At 42.8% G+C, this 21,110-nt stretch overlaps 1 protein-coding gene across 2 annotated transcripts; it reads right to left on the bottom strand.

The window, feature by feature from the left end:
• Positions 1-35: 35 nt before the first annotated feature.
• On the bottom strand, positions 36-20,497 carry LOC131139581 (frizzled-3-like). 2 transcript variants are annotated; one of them, XM_058089314.2, is made up of 11 exons: positions 20,338-20,497; positions 18,568-19,303; positions 4,848-5,044; positions 4,471-4,773; positions 4,224-4,386; positions 3,756-4,055; positions 3,309-3,560; positions 1,691-1,839; positions 1,503-1,617; positions 1,186-1,340; positions 36-1,111 (listed from the first exon to the last, which is right to left on the bottom strand). In XM_058089314.2, exons 2-11 carry the CDS (start codon positions 18,850-18,852, stop codon positions 922-924), a joined length of 2,109 nt encoding a protein of 702 aa, XP_057945297.2. In that variant the 5' UTR covers positions 18,853-19,303; positions 20,338-20,497; the 3' UTR covers positions 36-921. The 2 variants fall into 2 exon arrangements, with proteins under 2 accessions (XP_057945297.2, XP_057945299.2); XM_058089316.2 differs by having other exon boundaries at positions 1,503-1,614.
• Positions 20,498-21,110: the final 613 nt, after the last annotated feature.

Genomic DNA, 21,110 nt, shown 5'->3' with positions numbered 1-21,110 from the left:
TAATTAACTAAAAAGTGCAGCTTGTAAGACAAGAGGGAACAGTACAAGGATTATTAAAGTCCATAAAAAATTTATTAGACTGTATGTAAAAGTAGTTATTGCAGTTCCAAACCGCAAATAAATTAAAACACAAACACAATTCAGGTTTTTACAATATGATGACCCATTTGCTTGACATAAGTGTGAGATGAGATGAATTACTGTAGAGGTTCTATCCTTATAATTAGTTTCTGTGTTGTGCTTCCAAATACGATATCCAGTATAAAAGCAGTACAAAGAAGCAGGAGAGGCAGAAGGCAAGATTAGTTATTGGAAAGGATGGACAACACTTACTGTACCGCAATGGGAGCCAGCAGTTACTGTATGTGAAGACAAAATATGCTTGATGAATCATACAGGTGAGGTAGGTTCACATGAATCTTGTCATATTTACAGGACAAATGGCAGAGAAAATATCAAGTTGTGGTAGCGGATACTGTATATTACCAAATGGCTGTGAAAGTCACAGGTCATGAACTAGCTGTTTGCCCTTTATAAATGACAATGCTAACTGGATTCTGAGTATTTGACTCAGCCAGTCAGTGCAAACCAATGAGTGCTAAACTGTATTGGGCCACCGTTGTTTTCTGTTTACAATAGAAGTCATATCTCTCAGCCAATCAACGCTCACACCATTCACAGTACAAAAATAGTTTGACTAAAACACAAACAGGTCCACTGTTTCACATTAGGTCCATGTATTGTACAGATAAGGCTCCAGTCTAGATTGTGACGCTGTTTTAGGTTAACGTGTTAGCAGACAAGCCAATTAGATTGTTACCAGCAGGAATGTTCACGTTCTTGATGGTGTGACTGGTTAAACCAGAGTCCAGTGTGGAGTTTAACGTCATCCTTGAAAGTATTCACACTAACTTGCAGTTCTCAGGCGCTGGTGCCCTCATTTTCCGCAACCCGGCCTCCACTTGCCGTGGATCCATGCGTGATGAGTGTAGTAGGCGGGGCCTCGCTCACGTCCCTTTGGCTGCCGTGAGTGGATGGCGGGTGGTTGAGACGTGGCATGCTGCCATGGAAACTGCGCTCCTCTGTGCCTCGGTAGACCACGGGGTCGCTCCTGAGACGCAGGGAGAAAAGAGGAGTGACCGAATAAGTACAGGCTGCATAGTAAGCCACTTCCTGCTTGAGTACCTGTCATCGCGAGAGCGGCGCAGGCTGCCATGGTAGCTGGCTTTGCTGTGGACGCTGCTTGCTTTGCTCCTGGTGGAGGTGGGCTGGAGATGGAGGGGCTCATCCAGGTCGTCAAGCACAGCAAGGTGAGTGGAGGAGGCGTGGGTGGAGGTACCCTAAAGGAGGAGGACAGATCCGATCATTACAAATGGAATAATGGAATGTTGTACACAAAAGGGTGAAACAGGTAGAAGTTGATCCAGAAGTAAAGAGTTGGTCCACTTCAATTCTGTCTGGAGTTGAGTCAAAGCACATTAGATTTGTCTCTGCTAACTTACCTGAGTGGAAGTTCCTCTGGACTTCCTGATGATGGGAGTGTTGGGTTCACGCAGCAGAGACTGAGCCAGGTCTGGCTGCTCCTGTAGCACCTGGCGAGACTCATTAACGCCACTGCTGCATGGAGACATTGGAGGAGGTTGAATATTGTAGAAGCAAAGAATGATCACAAGCTAAAGAGTTGTCTTACTCTTTGCGCCTACGTCCATGCAGGAAGCTGGACCACTCAAAGCAGGTCTTCTTGCTGGCCACCCAGAAGGCAGAGGGGATCCCCACCACCAGCATCATTAGGTATTTCATCAGGAATAAGGCCACGGCTGGTCGGCTGCTTCGCTCCACCTGGTGGTGAAACACGTTTGAACAAAGTATACATAAACATGCCAAAGATGGGTAAAACAACTTAATTTCACCACACATACAGACACAAGGGGGCAGCAGTTCATAATGCAATGCCCAAATATGGGAATACTCTATCATGGGTCCCCAACCATTGAAATATGATCCAAAAAGGTTGGCGGCCATTGTTGTAGTATATCAGTGGTTCCCATCTTTTCAGTCATCCCAGTACCCCTTCAGACATTTAAAAACATCAACCCTTAACCCAACCCATCCATTAACTTGGATATTGACCATGATTAACTGGTTAATTAATGTAATAGTAAGAATAAAGGGAAATGTTAAACATGATAGAGCAGTATGCAAAGTACAACTAGCTCACAATTATGAGTAATCAATACTCATAATTGTGTTAGGCGCAGGCTGCACGGCGAACGAGTGATTAGCACGCTGGCCTCACAGCTAGGAGACCCGAGTTCAATTCCACCCTCGGCCATCTCTGTGTGGAGTTTGCATGTTCTCCCCGTGCATGCGTGGGTTTTCTCCGGGTACTCCGGTTTCCTCCCACATTCCAAAAACATGCTAGGTTAATTGGCGACTCCAAATTGTCCATAGGTATGAATGTGAGTGTGAATGGTTGTTTGTCTATATGTGCCCTGTGATTGGCTGGCGACCAGTCCAGGGTGTACCCCGCCTCTCGGCCGAAGACAGCTGGGCATCACCACCCCGCGACCCTCAAAATGAAAGAATGAATGTGTTAGGCGTCAACACAATTCCCACTTTGGGAAGCCAGCCTCTATATCTACTATACTGGGTAATGTGAAGGTGACTATATGGGTGTAATGTCATGTCTAGCTGTAATAATTTTAGTATAGATCATCCCAGACAGGCCCTTAAATTACATTTTTAGGGAAAACAAGATAAAGGTACTTGAAGTGAAATAATGATTGGTAACTCTAAGCTGAATATCAAATAACATACACGGGATTACTGACCATACTGAAATTCCAGAACTGTAATGGGACTTAAGTGGGGTCCCACTCACATGCACACATGTAACATTAGCACTTGCACCTGCTTCCATGATGTCCAGTTACAGTAGACACATGATTGTGTCTGCATGAAAATAATTAGCACTTGTCAATAGTGGGTGGAGCTGCGAGGAACGTTTGGTGCGGATGTGTCTGCAGAGTGCACAATTAGTTTTAAAAAGTAGGGAGTGAGTCTAAAGACACCACTCTTCATAACAGAACAAAGAGCTTTTAGAGTTGGAGAAGCAGAGCATGACAGTCGGTGTGTGAGTGGGAGTGGAGGAGGAGGTGGAAGATGGAGTGTGGGAACCAGAAGACAGATGAGAGACCGCAACAACACAAATGCTGCTGTTGTGGACTTGGTCTCGAGCACATTAGCTTGGCTAATGATGCATCCTGTCCACTCCTCAAATACCTGCTCACTGGGCTAGCTGGACGCACCTTGTAAGGGCAGGGGATGTGATAGTGGCGGCAGTTCTCCTCCATCCAGGTGGTCTCCCACACGCTGCGGTAGGTGTGCTCGTACACGTAGCAACCAATCACGGTCAGCAAGGGGACGAGGTAGAGCACGGAGAAAACACCCATTCTGATCATGAACTTGACTAGTTTGGTCTGGTTCTCTTTCTCCAGCGGGATCTCCATACGCACACGGTTCAGAGCCACAATGCCCACCAAGAGAAGCGAGATGCCCACCTGGGGAGAAAGGGGGAGGGACAAGTGAGGAGTGACACAATGAATAGAAGTGACATGCATCCACCTGTCCATTTCCCAATCACTCATGCCATGCTAGGCTACTAGCCTCACTTGGATTACTTCACCCACTCATCCATGAATCACACGTTCATCCTACTCATCCTCGCTTCCATCCGCCCATACACTCCATCTCACCGCCACGTTCAGGCAAAGCGGTGCCAGAACAAACCACCGCAGGGCATCTATGTCGTACAGCCCGATGAAACACACTCCACTGATCCCGTCGCCTTCTATTTTGTTGAGGGCCAAAAGGGTGATGGTCAGGGCCCCTGGAAGCCCCCAGGCCACAGCGTGAAAGAGAAGGGCTTTCTTCTCGATGGCCTCGCTGCCCCATTTAGGCACAGCTGCCAGGAACCAAGTAATTGTTAGGATGACCCACCACATGCTGCCAGCCATGGTGAAGAAATAGAGGACCATGAAAAACAGGGTGCATGCCTGCAGGAGGGACGGAGGAAGGAAGACAGGTTGATCAATCAATCCCTCCTGGGGGATTCCATCAACCATTCACTGCTTGTGTTATGTAAGCTTGCAGCTCTTTTGGGCAAACTTAAATTTGTTCTCCGACAATTCCATCAATGTAGCAGAACTCCATATGAAACTTGCCTTATTGTGTGAGCCCTGTGTTATTGTTGAAGCTTTGAACTGTGCGTGGTTGACTGCGTTACACGCCACACTGTCTCCCAGCAGGAACCCCAGAAAGAACACCAGCGACACCATGACGTAACAAACAGCATAAAAGATGATGGGGCGCTCAGGGTATCGGAACCTATTGGGGAACACATAAAAATATATTTGATAAGACGTCATGATAATTAAATGGAGGGGACCACACTCAATTTATCATACACACCTGGTGACATCAATAAGAAAGGTCAGGAAAGTGAACAACGTTGCGGAAAGACAGACGACAGACATGGCTCCGATGACGTAACGGATGAAGGTGACTTCCTGTTGGTTGAAGTACATGGAAGGACAGGGAGGAGAGCAGTCCTTCCTGCCTATGAATGAGTAGCCCAAGTCCGGATCCATCTTCAGCTCTCTGGGGCACCAGAAGCCATAGTCTCTCTGGACAGTCATGGACGACTCATCACCGGGCTCAGAGTCTTTCTCCAGGTCCTCTCGACGAGGATATGGCTCGTCGCAGTCTGGAAACCTGCAGGCAAATGTCAAGACAGATGCATCCTGTTGACGTTGGTTTGGAGAAAACATTTGAATATGCAGAACAACCTGCTGCAGTCCATGTCGTCCGGCCAGGTCAGTCCAAATATTTCCATCAGTTTCTGACAGTCGTCCTTGGCCCGCTGGCAGAGAGCACGGCATGGCATGGACACCTGGCCATACACAACGCATACGGGTGCATAGAGAGCGCACAGGAACATCCTCAAGTCGGGGCTGCACACCAGGTTTACTATGGGATGGAACGGCTGTGACAGACACAAAAATGGAAACAATTTTGGTGACATTTATACCTGTTGTTGAATGTCGGCAGCACTCATGCAGCCCCAAGACCACAACGCTACCACAACAACTAGGTTAGGCAAGCTGAACAGTGTCAAATCATAATTTGGTTTCACAATCAGCCTGACAAAGTTTTCTGTCAAGTAGATGTATTAAAGCAAAGTGAAAATGAATAAAACTGCATAAAAGGGACAAGTACTGTATGAGGGAGGGCTTAAGTGTGCTCTGACTTGCATGCTGCAGCTCAACACTTCTCAGTATTCTATCCACATTCAAAAGCTCATGAAAAATGTACAGCAGCACTCCGATAAGCAAACATCTCCTTGATGAGGGATGCAGCAAAGAGTGCTTAAGCCATTGGGGTGCCGTGTATGCACAAACAGCATCCATCGACACAGAAAATACCATCAGCTCATGAAAAGAAGTCAAATGCATTTGTATTTTATCACTGAACTCAGTTAGGTGAAGGCAACAAAATCCAATAGGCTGACGAGATTCAACACTGCTGTGTATGTACCTGAAGTCTATTTGATAAAAACAGTGCACTTTCATTGACAGACAACAAAAGCCACTGCACGCGCTTACAGTGTACGGGTGCACTTCTGCAAAGACCCATTCATCTGCGATTGTGTGTGTCTTTTGTGTGTGTTTGTGTGCACGCTCAGGCTTTGTGTGCATGTTTTGATCGTTCTCAATTGCCGTGTTCCAGATCCGCACATGTTCCACCAGCAAATGGGGTGCAGCGGTGCGTGGTCGGCGTGACACAGTTTTACGATGGTGCACACGACTGCATGTGAGCATGGCGTAAACTCGTCTTTACTCTGGAATTCACAGACACTACCATGTTGGAAGGATCATTTCATTGTCCTGTTTTGACATCAAACATCCACAAGGAATGAGTGGAACGAAAGAAAAACCTGCAGGCTTCACTGCACATCTTAAAATAAAGCCTAGTCCAAGTCAACTGTTTGTCGCTACAGATGGAAGTGCTGAAAGTTGTTTTTTTCCCTTCACAAATAGGCTACTCTAGCATGATGTTGCCTTTAAAAAGTGACAGTAATGTCAACACTGTAATGAACACAGGTTGCTAACTTTGTGTTCTTCAGTCCCACCCTTTAATTTTATGTTGTTGTATGTGACATGCTGCATCTAATATGTTAGTCATGTGCACAGTTACAGTGTACAAAGTGGATAAAGTGCATAATAGCACTTCTTGGAGCCACACACGCTGTCAGGGACAGGCGTGGACAAACACAGTTCATTAGTATTAAAGCTACAAACACTCCAAGTCGGGACTACTATAAACACCTTTAAAGTGTCTACACTGCAACATCAAGGTTAGAATTTGGTCAATATGCTCATGTGGGACTAATAAAAATAGTATACTAAATGGATGGGAGAATTTCTAAATGTTTTCATTAGTGAGATGTGTCTTCCATGTTCATGCATGTTCACCCTCAGGCGACACTTAACAGAGTGGAGGCCGCTTGCATTTGTACGTCAGTCTCGCTGACCAAAAGGAGGAGACCTTTGTTCATGTCTGCTCATCGTAACTCAAGCAGTGAAAATGTGTGTGACTCCCATTTTATGGGTGTCCCCATTTTGCCCCTAAACATTACTTCTGTACTGTTATTGCTCTTGTGATGGCATTTAAGGCTTTCTAGTGTGCAAGACTTGCGTGCATACACATGTCGTTGCGTGACAGTCTGGGCAATGACCTCCTAATTGGTGGTGGTGGGGTTGTGGGATCAGATATAGTATTTGTAAGTCGAGAGAAACAGAGCCTAAGGGAGAGGAAACACCAACTAAGATGACAGGATGTGGCATCAAGGCTTTATTTTCAATTTGTTTTAGCTTTTTGAGAGTATCAAGCAAGATGAAGGCTGAAGATGTTTGCAATTGTATTAGGACTGTTAACCCATAATTCTTTTGATTGTGATTAATCGCACTTTGGTCCAGAGTTAACTCAGAAAGAATCACACATTTAATCGCAGATAGAAAAGTTTCTATCGATCTTGATAACTTTTTAAAATCTCTCTCGATAATTTTTTATTGTGATTAATCACATTTGGGCCAGAGTTAACTCAGAATTAATAGCACATTTAATCGCAGATAGATGAAAACTTATTTCTATCTTTATCTTTTATCTATCTTGTCATTTAGTCAAGAGTAGCCATAATATATACATATAATATATATATAATGGATCATTGTAGGTCAGAGTGAAGGACGGGTTTGACATTTGGAGAAAAACTCCCGGTTTTTGATGAACTGTCATTGATAATAGTACAAAGTCAGCTGGACACAGTGAAGCTTGACTCAGTCTCAGTGGAGTAGACATAGAAGAAACTACATAAAATGACCCACAAATGAATCAAATTGTAAGAAAGAACCTTTACAAAGAACGAGTGACTACACTGGTTGGTTGTGTTCTAAAAAATTCAAGAACATAAACAACAATACATGCATATTGTATGTGTATTGGTGTGTGTGTGTGTGTGTGTGTGTGTGTGTGTGTGTGTGTGTGTGTGTGTGTGAGTGGGTGAGGGGCAATAGTTAGCGTTTGGAATGAGAAGCAGGTTGGGTTTTTTGACACAGAAGGTAAATGAGAAAAAAGCCCCTGACTGGTTCAACTCCTATTCAATGGAGGGATTAAGTTTCTTTTTCTTTACTCCCGTTCTCCACAAAATTCGGGGGGAGTAACCCCCCGCTCCCCCGCAGGAGGAAGGAAAAAAAAAACCCAAGTAAAAAAATCAACAAAGAAAGAAAGCCAGAGACAGACATTGGGACATAATTAAAAGTCCAATAGTGCAAATGAGGGAACGATGCCAGTTAAATAATGTGATGCTGGCAGAAAAAAGTACACCATTTTTAACCATTAAGCATAAAACTTGTTCCAGGAACGCGTGTTACTGCACCCGCACAGTTTTTATGATCACTTTATGTACTGGAGCAGTCCGTTAGGCCTGAGGCTACCATACTAAGTGTTAGGTTAGTGCTTACAGCAGCTGTCAAAATCCTGTTTGTCAGCTGGGCAGAAACTCAGCACACATTGTCAAGTGGAAAGAGGGAAAAGAATTAAGGACAGAGAGGGCAGTGCGGCTAAACTGGCCCCAAAATTGAAGTGGAATCGTGAAAAGAAAGTAGAGGTTTCCCAGTGGATTAGGGAGTCAAATGGATTGGAAGAGGTGTGAGAACGACACACTCACACACACACACACACACACACACACACACACACACATCCTGAAAACTGCTCTGTGTTGTGGTCCTATCAAGAAGACCTAGCAGTCATCCAAAGTCAAAGTCATCTGATCTTCACATACAGAAAACAAATGAATGAGTATTTGCTTTATTGGTTGGGGGAGTTTATTAAGAACCATTAAAATGTTGGTCCAGTACATGAAAAGAGCTTAACTTTTCCTACATGGACTTTGCCAAGTGGGCTATCAGCTTAGTCACACTGCTTTACAACTAGTCTGTGAGTGTTATTCATTTTTTATGGTGCGTTTATGTGCCTATTCCTGTTACAAAACAAATCAGCAACTTAATCCCTTAAACCTGCACATTAAAACGATGTGTTGATATTTTAATGCGCTTGCATGAAAAGTGACACATGGAGATATTTATGTGAAATCTATTTGCTGCAGAGACCATTAACCTCACACCCTCTTTTTTTTGGTTTTTGCCCCCTCTCCTAACATCGCTGGCTGACAATACTACTGTCACCCAGTGAGTGGGTTAAGGAATCAGTCAGCGAAGCCCTGCAGCACAAATTCTGCCACAGCGAACCTCAGTTAGCATGACTGCATGATTCTTGCTGACGCTTCACTTACTTTTAGCACCTCAGTTGTCTGTTTGGTTGGGATAAAAATACTCCCCTGACATTCAGGACCTAGATTTCTCCTCCCACACAACCATTACTGACATCCATCTTGAATGCATCAGTGTATGTACATTATAGTCGACGACCTGAGGAGTGTATTCTCTATTTCACACTTATGTAACCATTTGTACTGCTTTCCTCTTCACATTTTCCAGTATACTTCATATCCATAGTCATAGGGATGCACAAGATGGCCATAGCAGTCAGCAGCCTTGGGTTGGTGTGGCATATAAAACAGACCTTGTGATACTTGTACCTACTTGGTATTGGAGCATGCGCACAGATGCTGGCTATGGTTAGGGTCATTGTTAGTACAGCCTTAAAAATCAAATGGGAAGCCAAAAAATGTGTATCAGGACATCCTCAGTGAACACATCACTCAGTGATGCTGTCCTCGCTAATCAGTGAAAAGAGTGTTAGGAAAGAAGCACCCTCCTCTCACACTTCTCTGCTTTTCATCCATTTGTTGCCTTCCCCGTGTCCATCCAGCCTTCAGTAAGGAGCATCGAACAAAGCTGATAATGACATTCCCCCTCACGTTCATTTCCCCTCCTCCTCTTCTAGCCTGATCTTTTTCTTCCTTTATTCATCTCGTCTTTTGCTTCCCTCCCATTTAGCCCTGCAATTATACTGGATATGCACTTGTCCACCTCCTCCACGTCTCCTCTCTTTTAGTCCGTTAACATCAGCATTCATTCATTTCCTCTCTCTTTGTGTACCGTCTTGTTTGGCACAGCAGCGAGTCTTCTTCTAATGTCATCATTTTGTTCTCTGTGGCTCAAGAGCTCAATAATTATGAATTCTCAGTAATCACAACAATAGTCTCTTTCACGCAGAGATCCTGCAGAAATCAGAGTCTAACGGTAGATACAAGAAATGTCCTGATCCTGGGATCGGGACAATTATTATTTTATATTAAATTGATCTGCGATAGAGTGTAAAATGACAATTTCAAGGGGTGGTGCTAGAAGAGCTGCATTTAATTCATCTGAGGACCAAACATAAAAGTATGTAAAAAGTACAAAGTGGTTAGCAAGGCCACGGATGAAAAGGCTGCTACGCTAAAGCAACCAAATACCCAAAAGACAGTAAAAATGCAAATCAAAAATGCAGATCACTGAAAATGGAGTCAAATGTATTGCTCTGGACAACCAGCCCATCTGTGCCATAGAGAACCTATGGAGACACACCATGTTCTGCCATCATGACACTACAATGTTGATTCTAACTTTAATGAAATAAGCTTTACAGTCGTCCCTCATTAATCACCGTAAATTGGTTCCAGAACCGACTGTGATGAGTGAATTTCTGCGAAGGAAGGATTCAATATTAATACATTTAATATTTGAAATATAGTTTTGACCATTATTAAAGCCCTCTGGACATCAAATAACACCCCTACAGTCACCTTTATACAGTATTACCTACTATAGTACAGATGATAAGGTATACCAAGTAGGAGTGTCCCAATCAGATATTGATATGGGGGAAAAAAAAAAAGTCTGGAAAAAAAAGTTTAGATTAGCCTGCATCTAAAACCTGTAATATTGGCTCTCTGATACAAACAGTCCATTCCAGACTTTGCTTTCCCCCCAGTCCATGTCCGTGTTCTTGTACAAATAGTCATTTCTTATGTATTTCTATTTTTTTTATATATCAAGAATGAGCTTGCTTTTTGTACTATATGATAACATCAGACAAAGTCATTTCTTATAGAATATACCTCAATCAATGGGTACTTTTAAACACAGTGCAGTTGGGTCTCTTTCATTTACCTCGCCCATCGCCTTTTTGCCATCCACAACATGCAGTCATCATCAACACCCCCCTCTCCTTCCCTCCCCCTCCCCGCATGTGTGCCGTCTTCCATTCCTGCCCTTCCCTCTCTGCCTATTTAACTGCCATGGCAACAGGTGATGTGTGGGCTCCAGCAGGCCCTTGTCTCTCGGAGGATAACTGGGGAAAAGACGTGCACACACGCACACAGTCACAAGACTCCTTTAAAAAGGCTTAAAGCATCCAAAAGTATATCAAACAAGCACAGACAATAGGCTGCATTGTGCTGTGGGGAGAAAGTGAGAGACGCGTAGGAGAGGAGAGAGAAATGATAGAAATGTAGAAAATGAAAGTGGAAGCTTTAGTGAGGCCATCTGCTGATTCATATACATTGCGTCTGAGTCTGAGGCAAAGACAGAATGTGTAAGGGTGATGCATACAAAAACAGGAATGCACAGATTTTTCAGCATTATGATGGAGAATGGCATTTCTTAAGATTTGATGTGAGAATGTTGTAACGGTAAGAATATGGAGAGTAGGTGTCTGAATTACTTGGTATGGTTGTTTGAGGTTGGGCTTAGCTGTCGTGGGGTTAAATATCTCTCACCAACAGGCACGCACAGACAAATACACAGTTATTCTCCAGACCGGGTCACGGGTTCAGATTAAGTCCATAAGACACAGGGATAAGCTATATTTATGTGTTTAACCACATTTGAACTGTTGGGACACCGCATAAACTGGAACAGCAACACACAGCCAAGATTGTGGAATGGATGCTCATATTCCTGCCATGTTTAAGTCATAAAGACGAAGATGACCATGCTCTCTGAACAACAACATTGGTTGGTTTTTACCCAGTAAAAATGCTTACCATTATCTGGTGGTAGGTTCTCAATTTAAACGACTTAGGTTCTCAAGTCAAATTTAAGACCAGGATTTTTTTACAGACCATAATAAATACAATTTTAGACCCATTTCACATCCATACTGGTAACAAAGTATAAAAGGCATGAAGAGAAATTAAGGGAAGTTGACATTTTAAGGCGGTTCTCGCCCGAAGTCAGCTGGGATAGGCTCCAGCACACCCCCACGACCCTGGGTCAAATTAGAGTAATAAAAATTCATTCATTAATTTTCTACCACTTATCCTCACGAGGGTCGTGTGGGGTGCTGGAGTCTATCCCAGCTGTCTTCCGGCAAGAGGCGGGGTACACCCTGGACTGGTGGCCAGCCAATCACAGGGCACATATAGACAAACAACCATTCACACTCACATTCATACCTATGAACAATTTGGAGTCGCCAATTAACCTAGCATGTTTTTGGAATGTGGGAGAAAACCGGAGTACCCGGAGAAAACCCACGCATGCACGGGGAGAACATGCAAACTCCACACAGAGATGGCCGAGGGTGGAATTGAACTCCGGTCCAGATAAATGATTGACTTGACATAAGGTTGCCTGTTGCAATGTTGATAAATATAATACCCAACTACTTAAATAAGTATAGTGAATATAGTCTTACAAAGTGTACCAGACAATGTAAATGGGTAATTGACAGTACGCCTTGGTGGGCCACATAACGGTGTTGCATCCATGAAAAAGCTCAACAATGTCTGCCTAAATCTGGCTTTACTTGCCATTGTGAGTGTGGATAAGCAGCAATGGCAGCTATGCCGATGGGAACAGTCTGCCAAAAAGCAGCACCAGGCAGCGCCTTTGTTCTCTTCATAAATAAATGATTGCTTCATTTGGACTGGCAGCTTCAATAGACTCCATCAGAATAAGCATGATAATCAAGAGTTCAACGGAAATAAACAGGGACATTTAAACGGGACGAGGACCTGTCTGTCCCTGCCGCAGTGAATAGACCGCCTCTTCAGATGTGCCCGACACACACCAATGTGCACAGACACACACACACACACACACACCACAAAACAATACCCTATAACAAAAAGACACTTTTAAAAACTCAATGCTGTCTTTTCTTCCAAACCACAAAGGAGAGCGAGCCCACACGTCAGCACAACATGTGGTGAACTTTTTCACACAATCTCTCTCTGTTGCCGGGACCTGGTGGCCTCACGGTGGCCCTTCTTAAGCGGGGCAAGTTTCATTTTGAAGGACAGCCTCCCATGCTGAGAGAAACACAAACACCGGAGACAGTAGGCTCTGAAGACTTTACACAACCTGCCACTCTGCCTCCATTTTCTCGGGTTTTGTCCTTAAATTCCCTTTCAGTTACTACTCTATTGTCTCTGTTTAGGTTTTATAAGGTCTCTGCTGTCTTTTACATTTCACCATAGTTTGAAAAACTTTAAAGAAGAAATCAGGACACAGCATCATTGTGACTTGTGAATAACTCAAAGTATTAGTAAAAAAAAACTGATCCTTTGAGCGCTTTTGTCTTTAGATAGGCAGAGTTAAAGAACATGGGTGGTCTCGTGGGATAAGAAAAGCTTTTAAGTGTCTTTTAACACCAATTTACTACCCAACTGCCTGCCTGTCAATCACAGCCAATTCATAGGTTTTTCTTTTTCCTCATTCGGTTGAAATCTGTCAATTTAAAGTGCAACAGAAATCAAGTCAATACTTGTAATGGGGCAAAGCCCATTAGCATGCCGTTCCTGGCAAATACTTCAGTATAATATAACCACAATACTCCTGAATGTTCACTTTCAATGTTCATGTGCCTTGGAATTCCTAGGTTGGTTTTCCACAGGTAGCATGAAATAAAAACAGCCTGAGTGGGAGAAAATGTGAAAACCGAGAGTGTCATTTGTTTACACACAACCACCATTGTTAAAGCAGCATTAAGAAATGAAAAAAGCAGAACCAATATTTACATGACTAGCATTTGGTGGAAGTTGCGAAATACTCCAATAGTACAGTCAAACCTTGGTTTTCATACGCCCCGGTTTTTGTACGTGTTGGATTTTGTCAATATTTCACACTAAAATATGGCCTTGCTTTCGTACACTCTTAGTTTTCATACAGTATTACACTTAAAGTAAGACCGCCTTGTACTGTATGGTTGTAGAAAATCAGGTGCCCAAAGCACCCCATGTGTTGCTGACTCGCTAATTGAACGTGACTGCGAAACAACCTGCCACGGGGCCAAAGAAAGTACGTGCAGTAAGTACCAGCAATTTGATAAAGAAGGTGTGAAACACGGTTAAATTATCAGGATGGTCGGGAAGTATGCATTAACAATTCTACAATATGTCTATGCATTTATAATTATGTGGCATTTTTTCCCCCGCATGTAAAAGAACAATTGTTGTCTATTAAGGCTGTCAAAAGAATTGATCCTTTGATGTCAACACATAAACTATACATCAATTCCTGCATTTTTAGGTATGGTCAGTATCGACAATACAAGCTGAATCGACTAGGCGTATGAGCGGTGAGATTGAGTCTGATTTTTATAAACCACTTTAGGCTTGTTTTTCCTAAAGTAACTTGCAAATTCCCAGGATCCCTGTTGTTTTGGACTTGTTTTCAGAGCGCTAGTCGCTTGTTATATTTGATTCCTATTCAACAAAATGATTGCAAAAAAATCAGACAAAATGACGTGATAAAAGCCAACAAAAAACAAACCCATCCTCCCATGTTTTATTAAAACATCATCATGTCTTTTCTTGTTTAAGTAAATTCTACTGCATCATTATAGAAATGCCATCCATCTAAATCTCTGAGTCCAAATACTGCCGCAACCAATGGCATGTCCTCTGGGAGCCTTAAAATACCACGGCAGATGGATGGAGTAGTAAATGATGACGTATTCTTTAAGACAGAATCCCCCCATTGGCACAGTCAGCCGCCATTCTAAAGGCACTTAACCACTCGGGTGGAAGTCTCTTGCACCTTTTAGTTGAGGTTTTATAGACTATTGTGGGAGATGCGGTGGTGGAAATCAATGTCTTCATTGTGAAAGTGCAGGAGGGAGAGAAACATTAGTAGCTAGTTACGGCAGCTGGCTCCATCGACTGTCACAACCACAGGAAGTACTGGTGTCCAGTTAGGAAACCAGTTAGCGCTTGAGACAGCCCCAACACAGACTGCTGCACTGGAAAACTAATTGCATAAGCGATGCTAAATAAGAGTGGGAAACCATACATTTCCAAAGACCCCACATGTTACTAAAATGAGAAAAGGAGCGTGTTTTGAAATGCTGAAATAATTAGGGCTGAACCCAAATATAATACATTTATTATTTTGCACCAGGAATAAATCATGAAAGTTTTGCATCAAGGCAGAGCAATTGTACATCATGAGAAGTTCATTGCATCATGACACAGAGAGGCGTTATTACAGCTATAGTTCCATAAAAGGCACCTACCATGCAGTGCCACTGGTTGTTTACTTGATATTTTCCTCCAAGGAGTGGAGTTTCCAACATATGCATGGGAGAGAGCCTCAATTCTTGGTCAAGTGTTTTTAGCAGCTGCAATGTCTTAATGAAAGCCATCCTTTCTTCTCTGGTACGTTTGAAGAAGGCATTTGTTCCAGTCGGCTGATTTTATTGAAAATAAGAGCGAATAAACAAAGATTTACTGGATAATACGACTAAACTAATACACACATTTACACACTCTGCCCTCTTTCATCTCACTTAGCGAGCCACTAAGTTAAAATGATCTAATTTTGGACATCAGTTCCAGACCATCAGGACATGCATGGGTCTAGACCAGGGGTGGGCAAATATTTTGACTTGTGGGCTGCATTGAGTTAACAAAATTGGGGGGGCCAGAACATATATTTAACACACACACTATTTTATGCTTATAATTTTCCTTGAATTATTTGTCTAATTATCTGTAAAAGTGTTATACTATCAACTGTATGTAACCTTTTTTCAGGAGCACTTTAAACATCAGACCACATCAAACTATGTCATTTCATTTTTTTTTACTGAATGAAGACATCAGACTTGCAAGTCATGTTGCCAGTTTGGATTTTAAAAGTTGAAATACAAAGAAAGCAACTGGCGGGCCGGATTCAAACGCTTGGTAGGCCACAGTTTGCCCACCCCTGGTCTAGACAACCATAATGTATCCCAGTAGGCATCCTTCAGTTGTTATTATTACTGTCTTTTGAAAGACACTGAATCTATGAGGAAAAAAACATCATATTTATAATAGAACTAAAGAAAGAGGTAGCATTTTTGCTAACACAACACACTGGTTGTTGGGCAGCTCATGTACTCTGAGAGCTATTTTTCCTGCAGTGACTCCCAACAGGACAGGAGGGTCTGGCCGGAGCAGAGCAGGAATGCAAGCAGGGTTCATTTTCAGATAGCTGTCTCTTTCCATGGCCGGAGGGCCGCACAGTGTCGGTTACAAGGATACTTCGTCATGTGGGTCAAAGCGAGTTCAAAAACAGATGCTCCTCGCAGACAGCTAGTCAGCCAGCCATGTTTTGACATGCCACGGGGGGAATTAGCTTCATTTTTCACATTAGCTCAGCCTTCATTGGCTCGGGGAAGCCTTTGAACAAACTCAATGCGTGCATCAGAGCTTCAGATTATGACTCCAAACGTCAAGTGGAGACAAAATCGTCTCCAGATCAAAAGTAGAACGTGCACAGCCAAGACTGGCCTGGTCCAAATGTCATTCAATACGGAAACGCTGACCAGCTGGAGGGTGATTTATTTCAATAGGCTGCCTTTGTTATCTGACTGTGTTCTTCAGACTATCAACCCTTGCTGCAAGGTAGCCAAAACATCATGAGCAGTGGGACCGGCAGACATTTGGGGAGGGAAAGAGTCTCGTGAGAACCCGATTCCAGATGCAGGACATTCACATTTAAACAATCTCCTGTGTATGTAAAATAAAAACCCACTATTAATGCATTATAGGGAGAACAAATACTTCCTGTACAAATGGGAATTAGCGCCTAATAGTCCACCACACCTTGAGCTACACCTTCTGTCTCCGGGGACTAACAAAAGGATTAGAAAGAAGCGTAATGTGATATTGACGGATAACGTGCATCCATGATCGCACGCACCGTCTGCTTGTTCTGTACTGCTGAGCCCGTGCTCTCTCGGCATGGAACATTTTGTCGCTCATCTGGCACGTGCGTAGTAGACCGCCTACCTCTATGCTTCTCATTTAAAAGTGATTGTTAGATGTTCAGCGACTGCACGTACGCATCTGTGTATGTCTCCGATGGTGGAAACGTGGAGCTGGAAGACAGCTGTAACGTGAGGAGGTCAGATCATCTGCTCCTCTGGACTCTTTGATACTGAATGCCCGATTGCAAGAACCTGTACAGCATGCGTGCCTTCCTGTATCCAGTTGCCCTCACGTTATACTAACAGTAGCTAATTGGAGGGGGGAATATGTACAGCATGTTAGCAAGCTCATTATCTTGAGCAGCACACAGGAAACAACAGCAGTGTGTTCCGCCATTGTTATTCTCACTGCGACATCATTGCGCATTCCTCCGACATTTTTCAGTGTTTAGATGGGAATGGTGAAGCGATCATTATCAAAAGGTGTGCCTTTTCATTCTCCAAAATGTTCCAAATTATCTGCCATAATAACTCGGTTTTAATGTTGGGTTGCCTATTTCTTTTTTGGAGTAGCTATGTAACTGTATGTTATGCAAAATAATTTCCTGTTTTATTTGTTACGTCTCCTTATTCCCGCATATTGAAGCCAGTAGTGTTAGTGTGCCTTTTCAGCAGGGGTTTTTTGTTTGAGACAAATATTGAAAAATCATCATTACCTATACATTTTAACCATTTTAACTGCTTTAATCATTTGTGTGGATGACAAACTAGCAGGTTTTATTTTTGTTTTGCAGCAATTAATCGATGGTTAATCAATAACCCAATTAATCGTCAACTATTTTGGTAATTGATTCTTTTTTCTTAATTTAAATATCCTCAGATTTTAGCCTCTAAAATGTGATTTTTTTTCTTTTCGTCATCTATGAAAGCAGAGCTATTTTCTTTGTGTTTTAGCCAAAAAAAAAGGATATCCGCACATATCAGCTTTGAGTTGGGAAAACAGTGATATGTTGGGTATTTGCTTCATATTAATTTGGTCCATCTATGGCCCAACTGATTACTCCATTCTTTGAAACAACAAGCTTCAGATTAATTGACTAAGAAAATGATTTGTGTACATTTATCATTTTCCTGAAGCTATTTGACAGATTTTTTTTATTATTTAACATAATTTTAACAGAATATTTGAGCAGCAAACTGGTATTTGTGCACTTATTTGCCCTGTCAATAAAGGGATGGAAATTAAAAATGATCCATAATAAACCCATTTATCGGTTTTAAAATAATTGTTAGTTGCAGCCAAAATTAACTTATATATGTCTTTTTCAGAAGAATTCTTTTCCAAAGCCAAAAATGACAATATTCAGTTAGCATACTTGAAAGCACGCAGCTTCAGTCACTTCTGGCTGTGTGCTGTAAGGATGAAGGATGGACGATTTAATTGTGTTTGCAGAGGACGTTACACCGCTTCATGACAAGGATCAATACCGTCATCCGAACCCAGGATGAAAATGCAACACTGCCTTCCTCGGCTTCCCAATTATGGTGGTAGGTGCATTGTTGTGAGATTTGAGGATTTTTTTTTTCCTTCACGTAATCACATCTGAGCTTTTGAGCTCCTTTTGTTTCCCTTCAGCAGGTGCGTGACACGACAATGCGAAACATTGCAGGCTGTTGCTTTACAGTTGCCCGTTTGCTGTAATTACACCTCACCACCCCCTTCCAATTCCCTGCAGCGGCTATCCAATTTCGCAGCATGCTGTGACAAAAACATCCAATGCAAATGTCATGCAGGCGGCTTACCTCCATGGCAAGCGCGGCCGTCTGCTGGTCGTAGTGATTCAGCACGTTGGGCATGAAGGTGGTGTTGTAAGGCAGATCCTGGCACATTCTCAGTCGGATGGGCTCACAGCTGAACTCGCTGTGGCTCTCCATGGCCTCCATGTGAATGGACCCCGCCGGAGGAGCCATGAATAAGAGGAGAAGGAAGAGCGGAATGGGGAAACGGGGAAAATGGGCAGTCCGTCTGCAAGAGGTTGGGGTAGTCTTGGAGTCGATCGTACATTCTCTTCCAAATGAGCCTTGCATTTTAATACAGGAGAGGCCAGATATCAACTGTAGCCTTGAGGGTCGCCAATAATTCTTTTAAGGCTGCTTTGCATTGGAGGCGACCGGCAGTGAAGATTTCAAAATAAGAACCCCACCTCTAAATAAGAGGCACATTATATAGGCATCCTTGGCTGCAAGGAGGTGGAGGCCCAAATGATTGGAGCAGCATGAAAGAAGCCGCCTCTTGCTCTCAGCTATTTACTTTCACTACCGATTGTTAGTCGCTTGCAAAGCATCCTGCAGCATATTCCACCTCCTGGTTCATTCCGTTGTTGGAGATGAATTCCAAAGCAGGTGCTTCTCTGGGTTGTTGTTGGTCCCGCTTTTGTCTTCGTCACTCTCTCTTCCAGCAAAACTTAAACAAATCCACAATATCCATCTTGTCCCAAGTCTTCAGAAGCTTTCACATTCTAGCTTCTTCCAGCAGGTCCTGCAGGTTTAAAAGCACACACACAGAGAAGAGATAAAGGAAGGCTCAGTGATCAAACAAGCTGAATGGGCTTTGTGTCGGGTTGCATTGCTTGGTAAGGCAACCCCTTGTCAACATATACTTGCAAATTTAAAACACTTTAGGAAATCTAGAAGCTAATCAGAAACATTATGTTTAAATATTTTACAAATATTAAAAAAAGCCAGACATATACCTATCTTATGTGTTTTTCAGGTGTTTTATCCTTTTTGGCCAGTCTATTTACATAAATTGCATAAAAAAACAAAAACACACATCCACGTCACACACAATAAAAGGTGCTGCATGCTTTGAATGGGGAAAAATAGCGCCGTCTGGTGGACAAATTTAAACACTTAAATTTTGCTAGTTTTCCAAATTTACAGTATATTTAACCATAAATGATTATATTAGTTGATGTAAAGATACAACAGGATGAAAAATTCGATTTTCACACAGGGCTTTCGAATAAAAAGCTGAATGTCACAAAATGTCTCAGGGATGTCTTCATTGTAAAGGTTTAGTGCAATTTAGGACTCCCCTGTTGGACACCTACGTGTGTGGTGTTTGTGTGAAGTTGGCAGGGCAACACTAACGCCCCCCTGTGATGTTTCACACTTTAGAACCATTATATATTTAACCATCGAAAAAATATGACGAGCAATAGCGTTAATGTATCATGTGGATACAGTAGTACTTGGCTTGACACCTGTGCCAAACAGGCTTCCGTAGGCGCGAGGTAACTTATAGTTAGCCCCCGTATGCTAATAACGTCAGGAAACGTTACTGAGCGAATTAAATAAGCAGTTCGTGTATTTTAGTGGATGCAGTGAGGTTCCTGTTCTGGTCCTGTACGCTAGTTTGACACGCCATGCTGTCTCCGTGCGGGAAGAAGCACGTCAATCATGTCATCGCTGCGCACGAGATCGTTTCAAAGAAAAAAGGGCATCTCGGACGTCAAATTAATCCACAGGGGACTCGACGGAAGGAAATAAGAGCCATTAAGCGCACTTTACCTGTCACTGGAGGCTTCGAGACGAGTCTTGATGCTCCAGCGGTTTCGTTGACTGCAGTGCAACAACACTGTCTCTCTCGGTCGTTGTTCTACGGTCCACAGCTGCGTCCCTGCAGCGCGTGCGGCGAGGTCGCGCAATCAACGTGAGCGCGCACGGCGGTGATCACATTGACCCGCACGTTGGACTGGACACAAGATGTTGGGGTGTATCTTTGGCAGGAAATTATATACATTAATACATCATTTTTAGCATAGGGAAAACGTGAAGCAACAACCATTACAGCAGGTGTGTCCAAAGTGTAGTCCAGGGGCCACTTTCAGCTCACCGTCTGCTCGTTCTAATGTATAAAATGTACCTTCAATGGTAAAAGTTTGGAAAGGTGCACTCAAAATTAAATTAAAATAAACTAAATTAAAATAGAGTGGAAAATCCATTTTGGTAGTTCAATTCATTTAAAAAATGTAACCATTTGCAAGTCTGTTGCATAGTTGGCTATAGTGGTTAGCATCGCAGTCAGTAGAGCTAAAAGATTATTCTAATCCCGACATGCTAACCACTATTCCACCATTCTGATGAGAATATTTCCACTATAAAAAGAAAGCACGTACTCACTAGGCACAATCTAATTGCATTTAAAAACAAGTTATCTATTTTGATAATGCCACAAAAAAAGTATTTAATAAACTATTTATTATGATGATTGCAGTGCAGAGAGCCGTTACTAATATGTGCATCCTCTCATGGTTAAGCAAACCCAATAATAGAAACAGTTG

This window comes from Doryrhamphus excisus, linkage group LG13 (genome assembly GCF_037039965.1).
Source record: "Doryrhamphus excisus strain RoL-2023G ecotype Guam linkage group LG13, RoL_Dexc_Guam_v1.1, whole genome shotgun sequence".
Classification (NCBI taxonomy): Eukaryota; Metazoa; Chordata; class Actinopteri; order Syngnathiformes; family Syngnathidae; genus Doryrhamphus; species Doryrhamphus excisus.
This window is presented reverse-complemented; position numbering and strand designations above follow the sequence as displayed.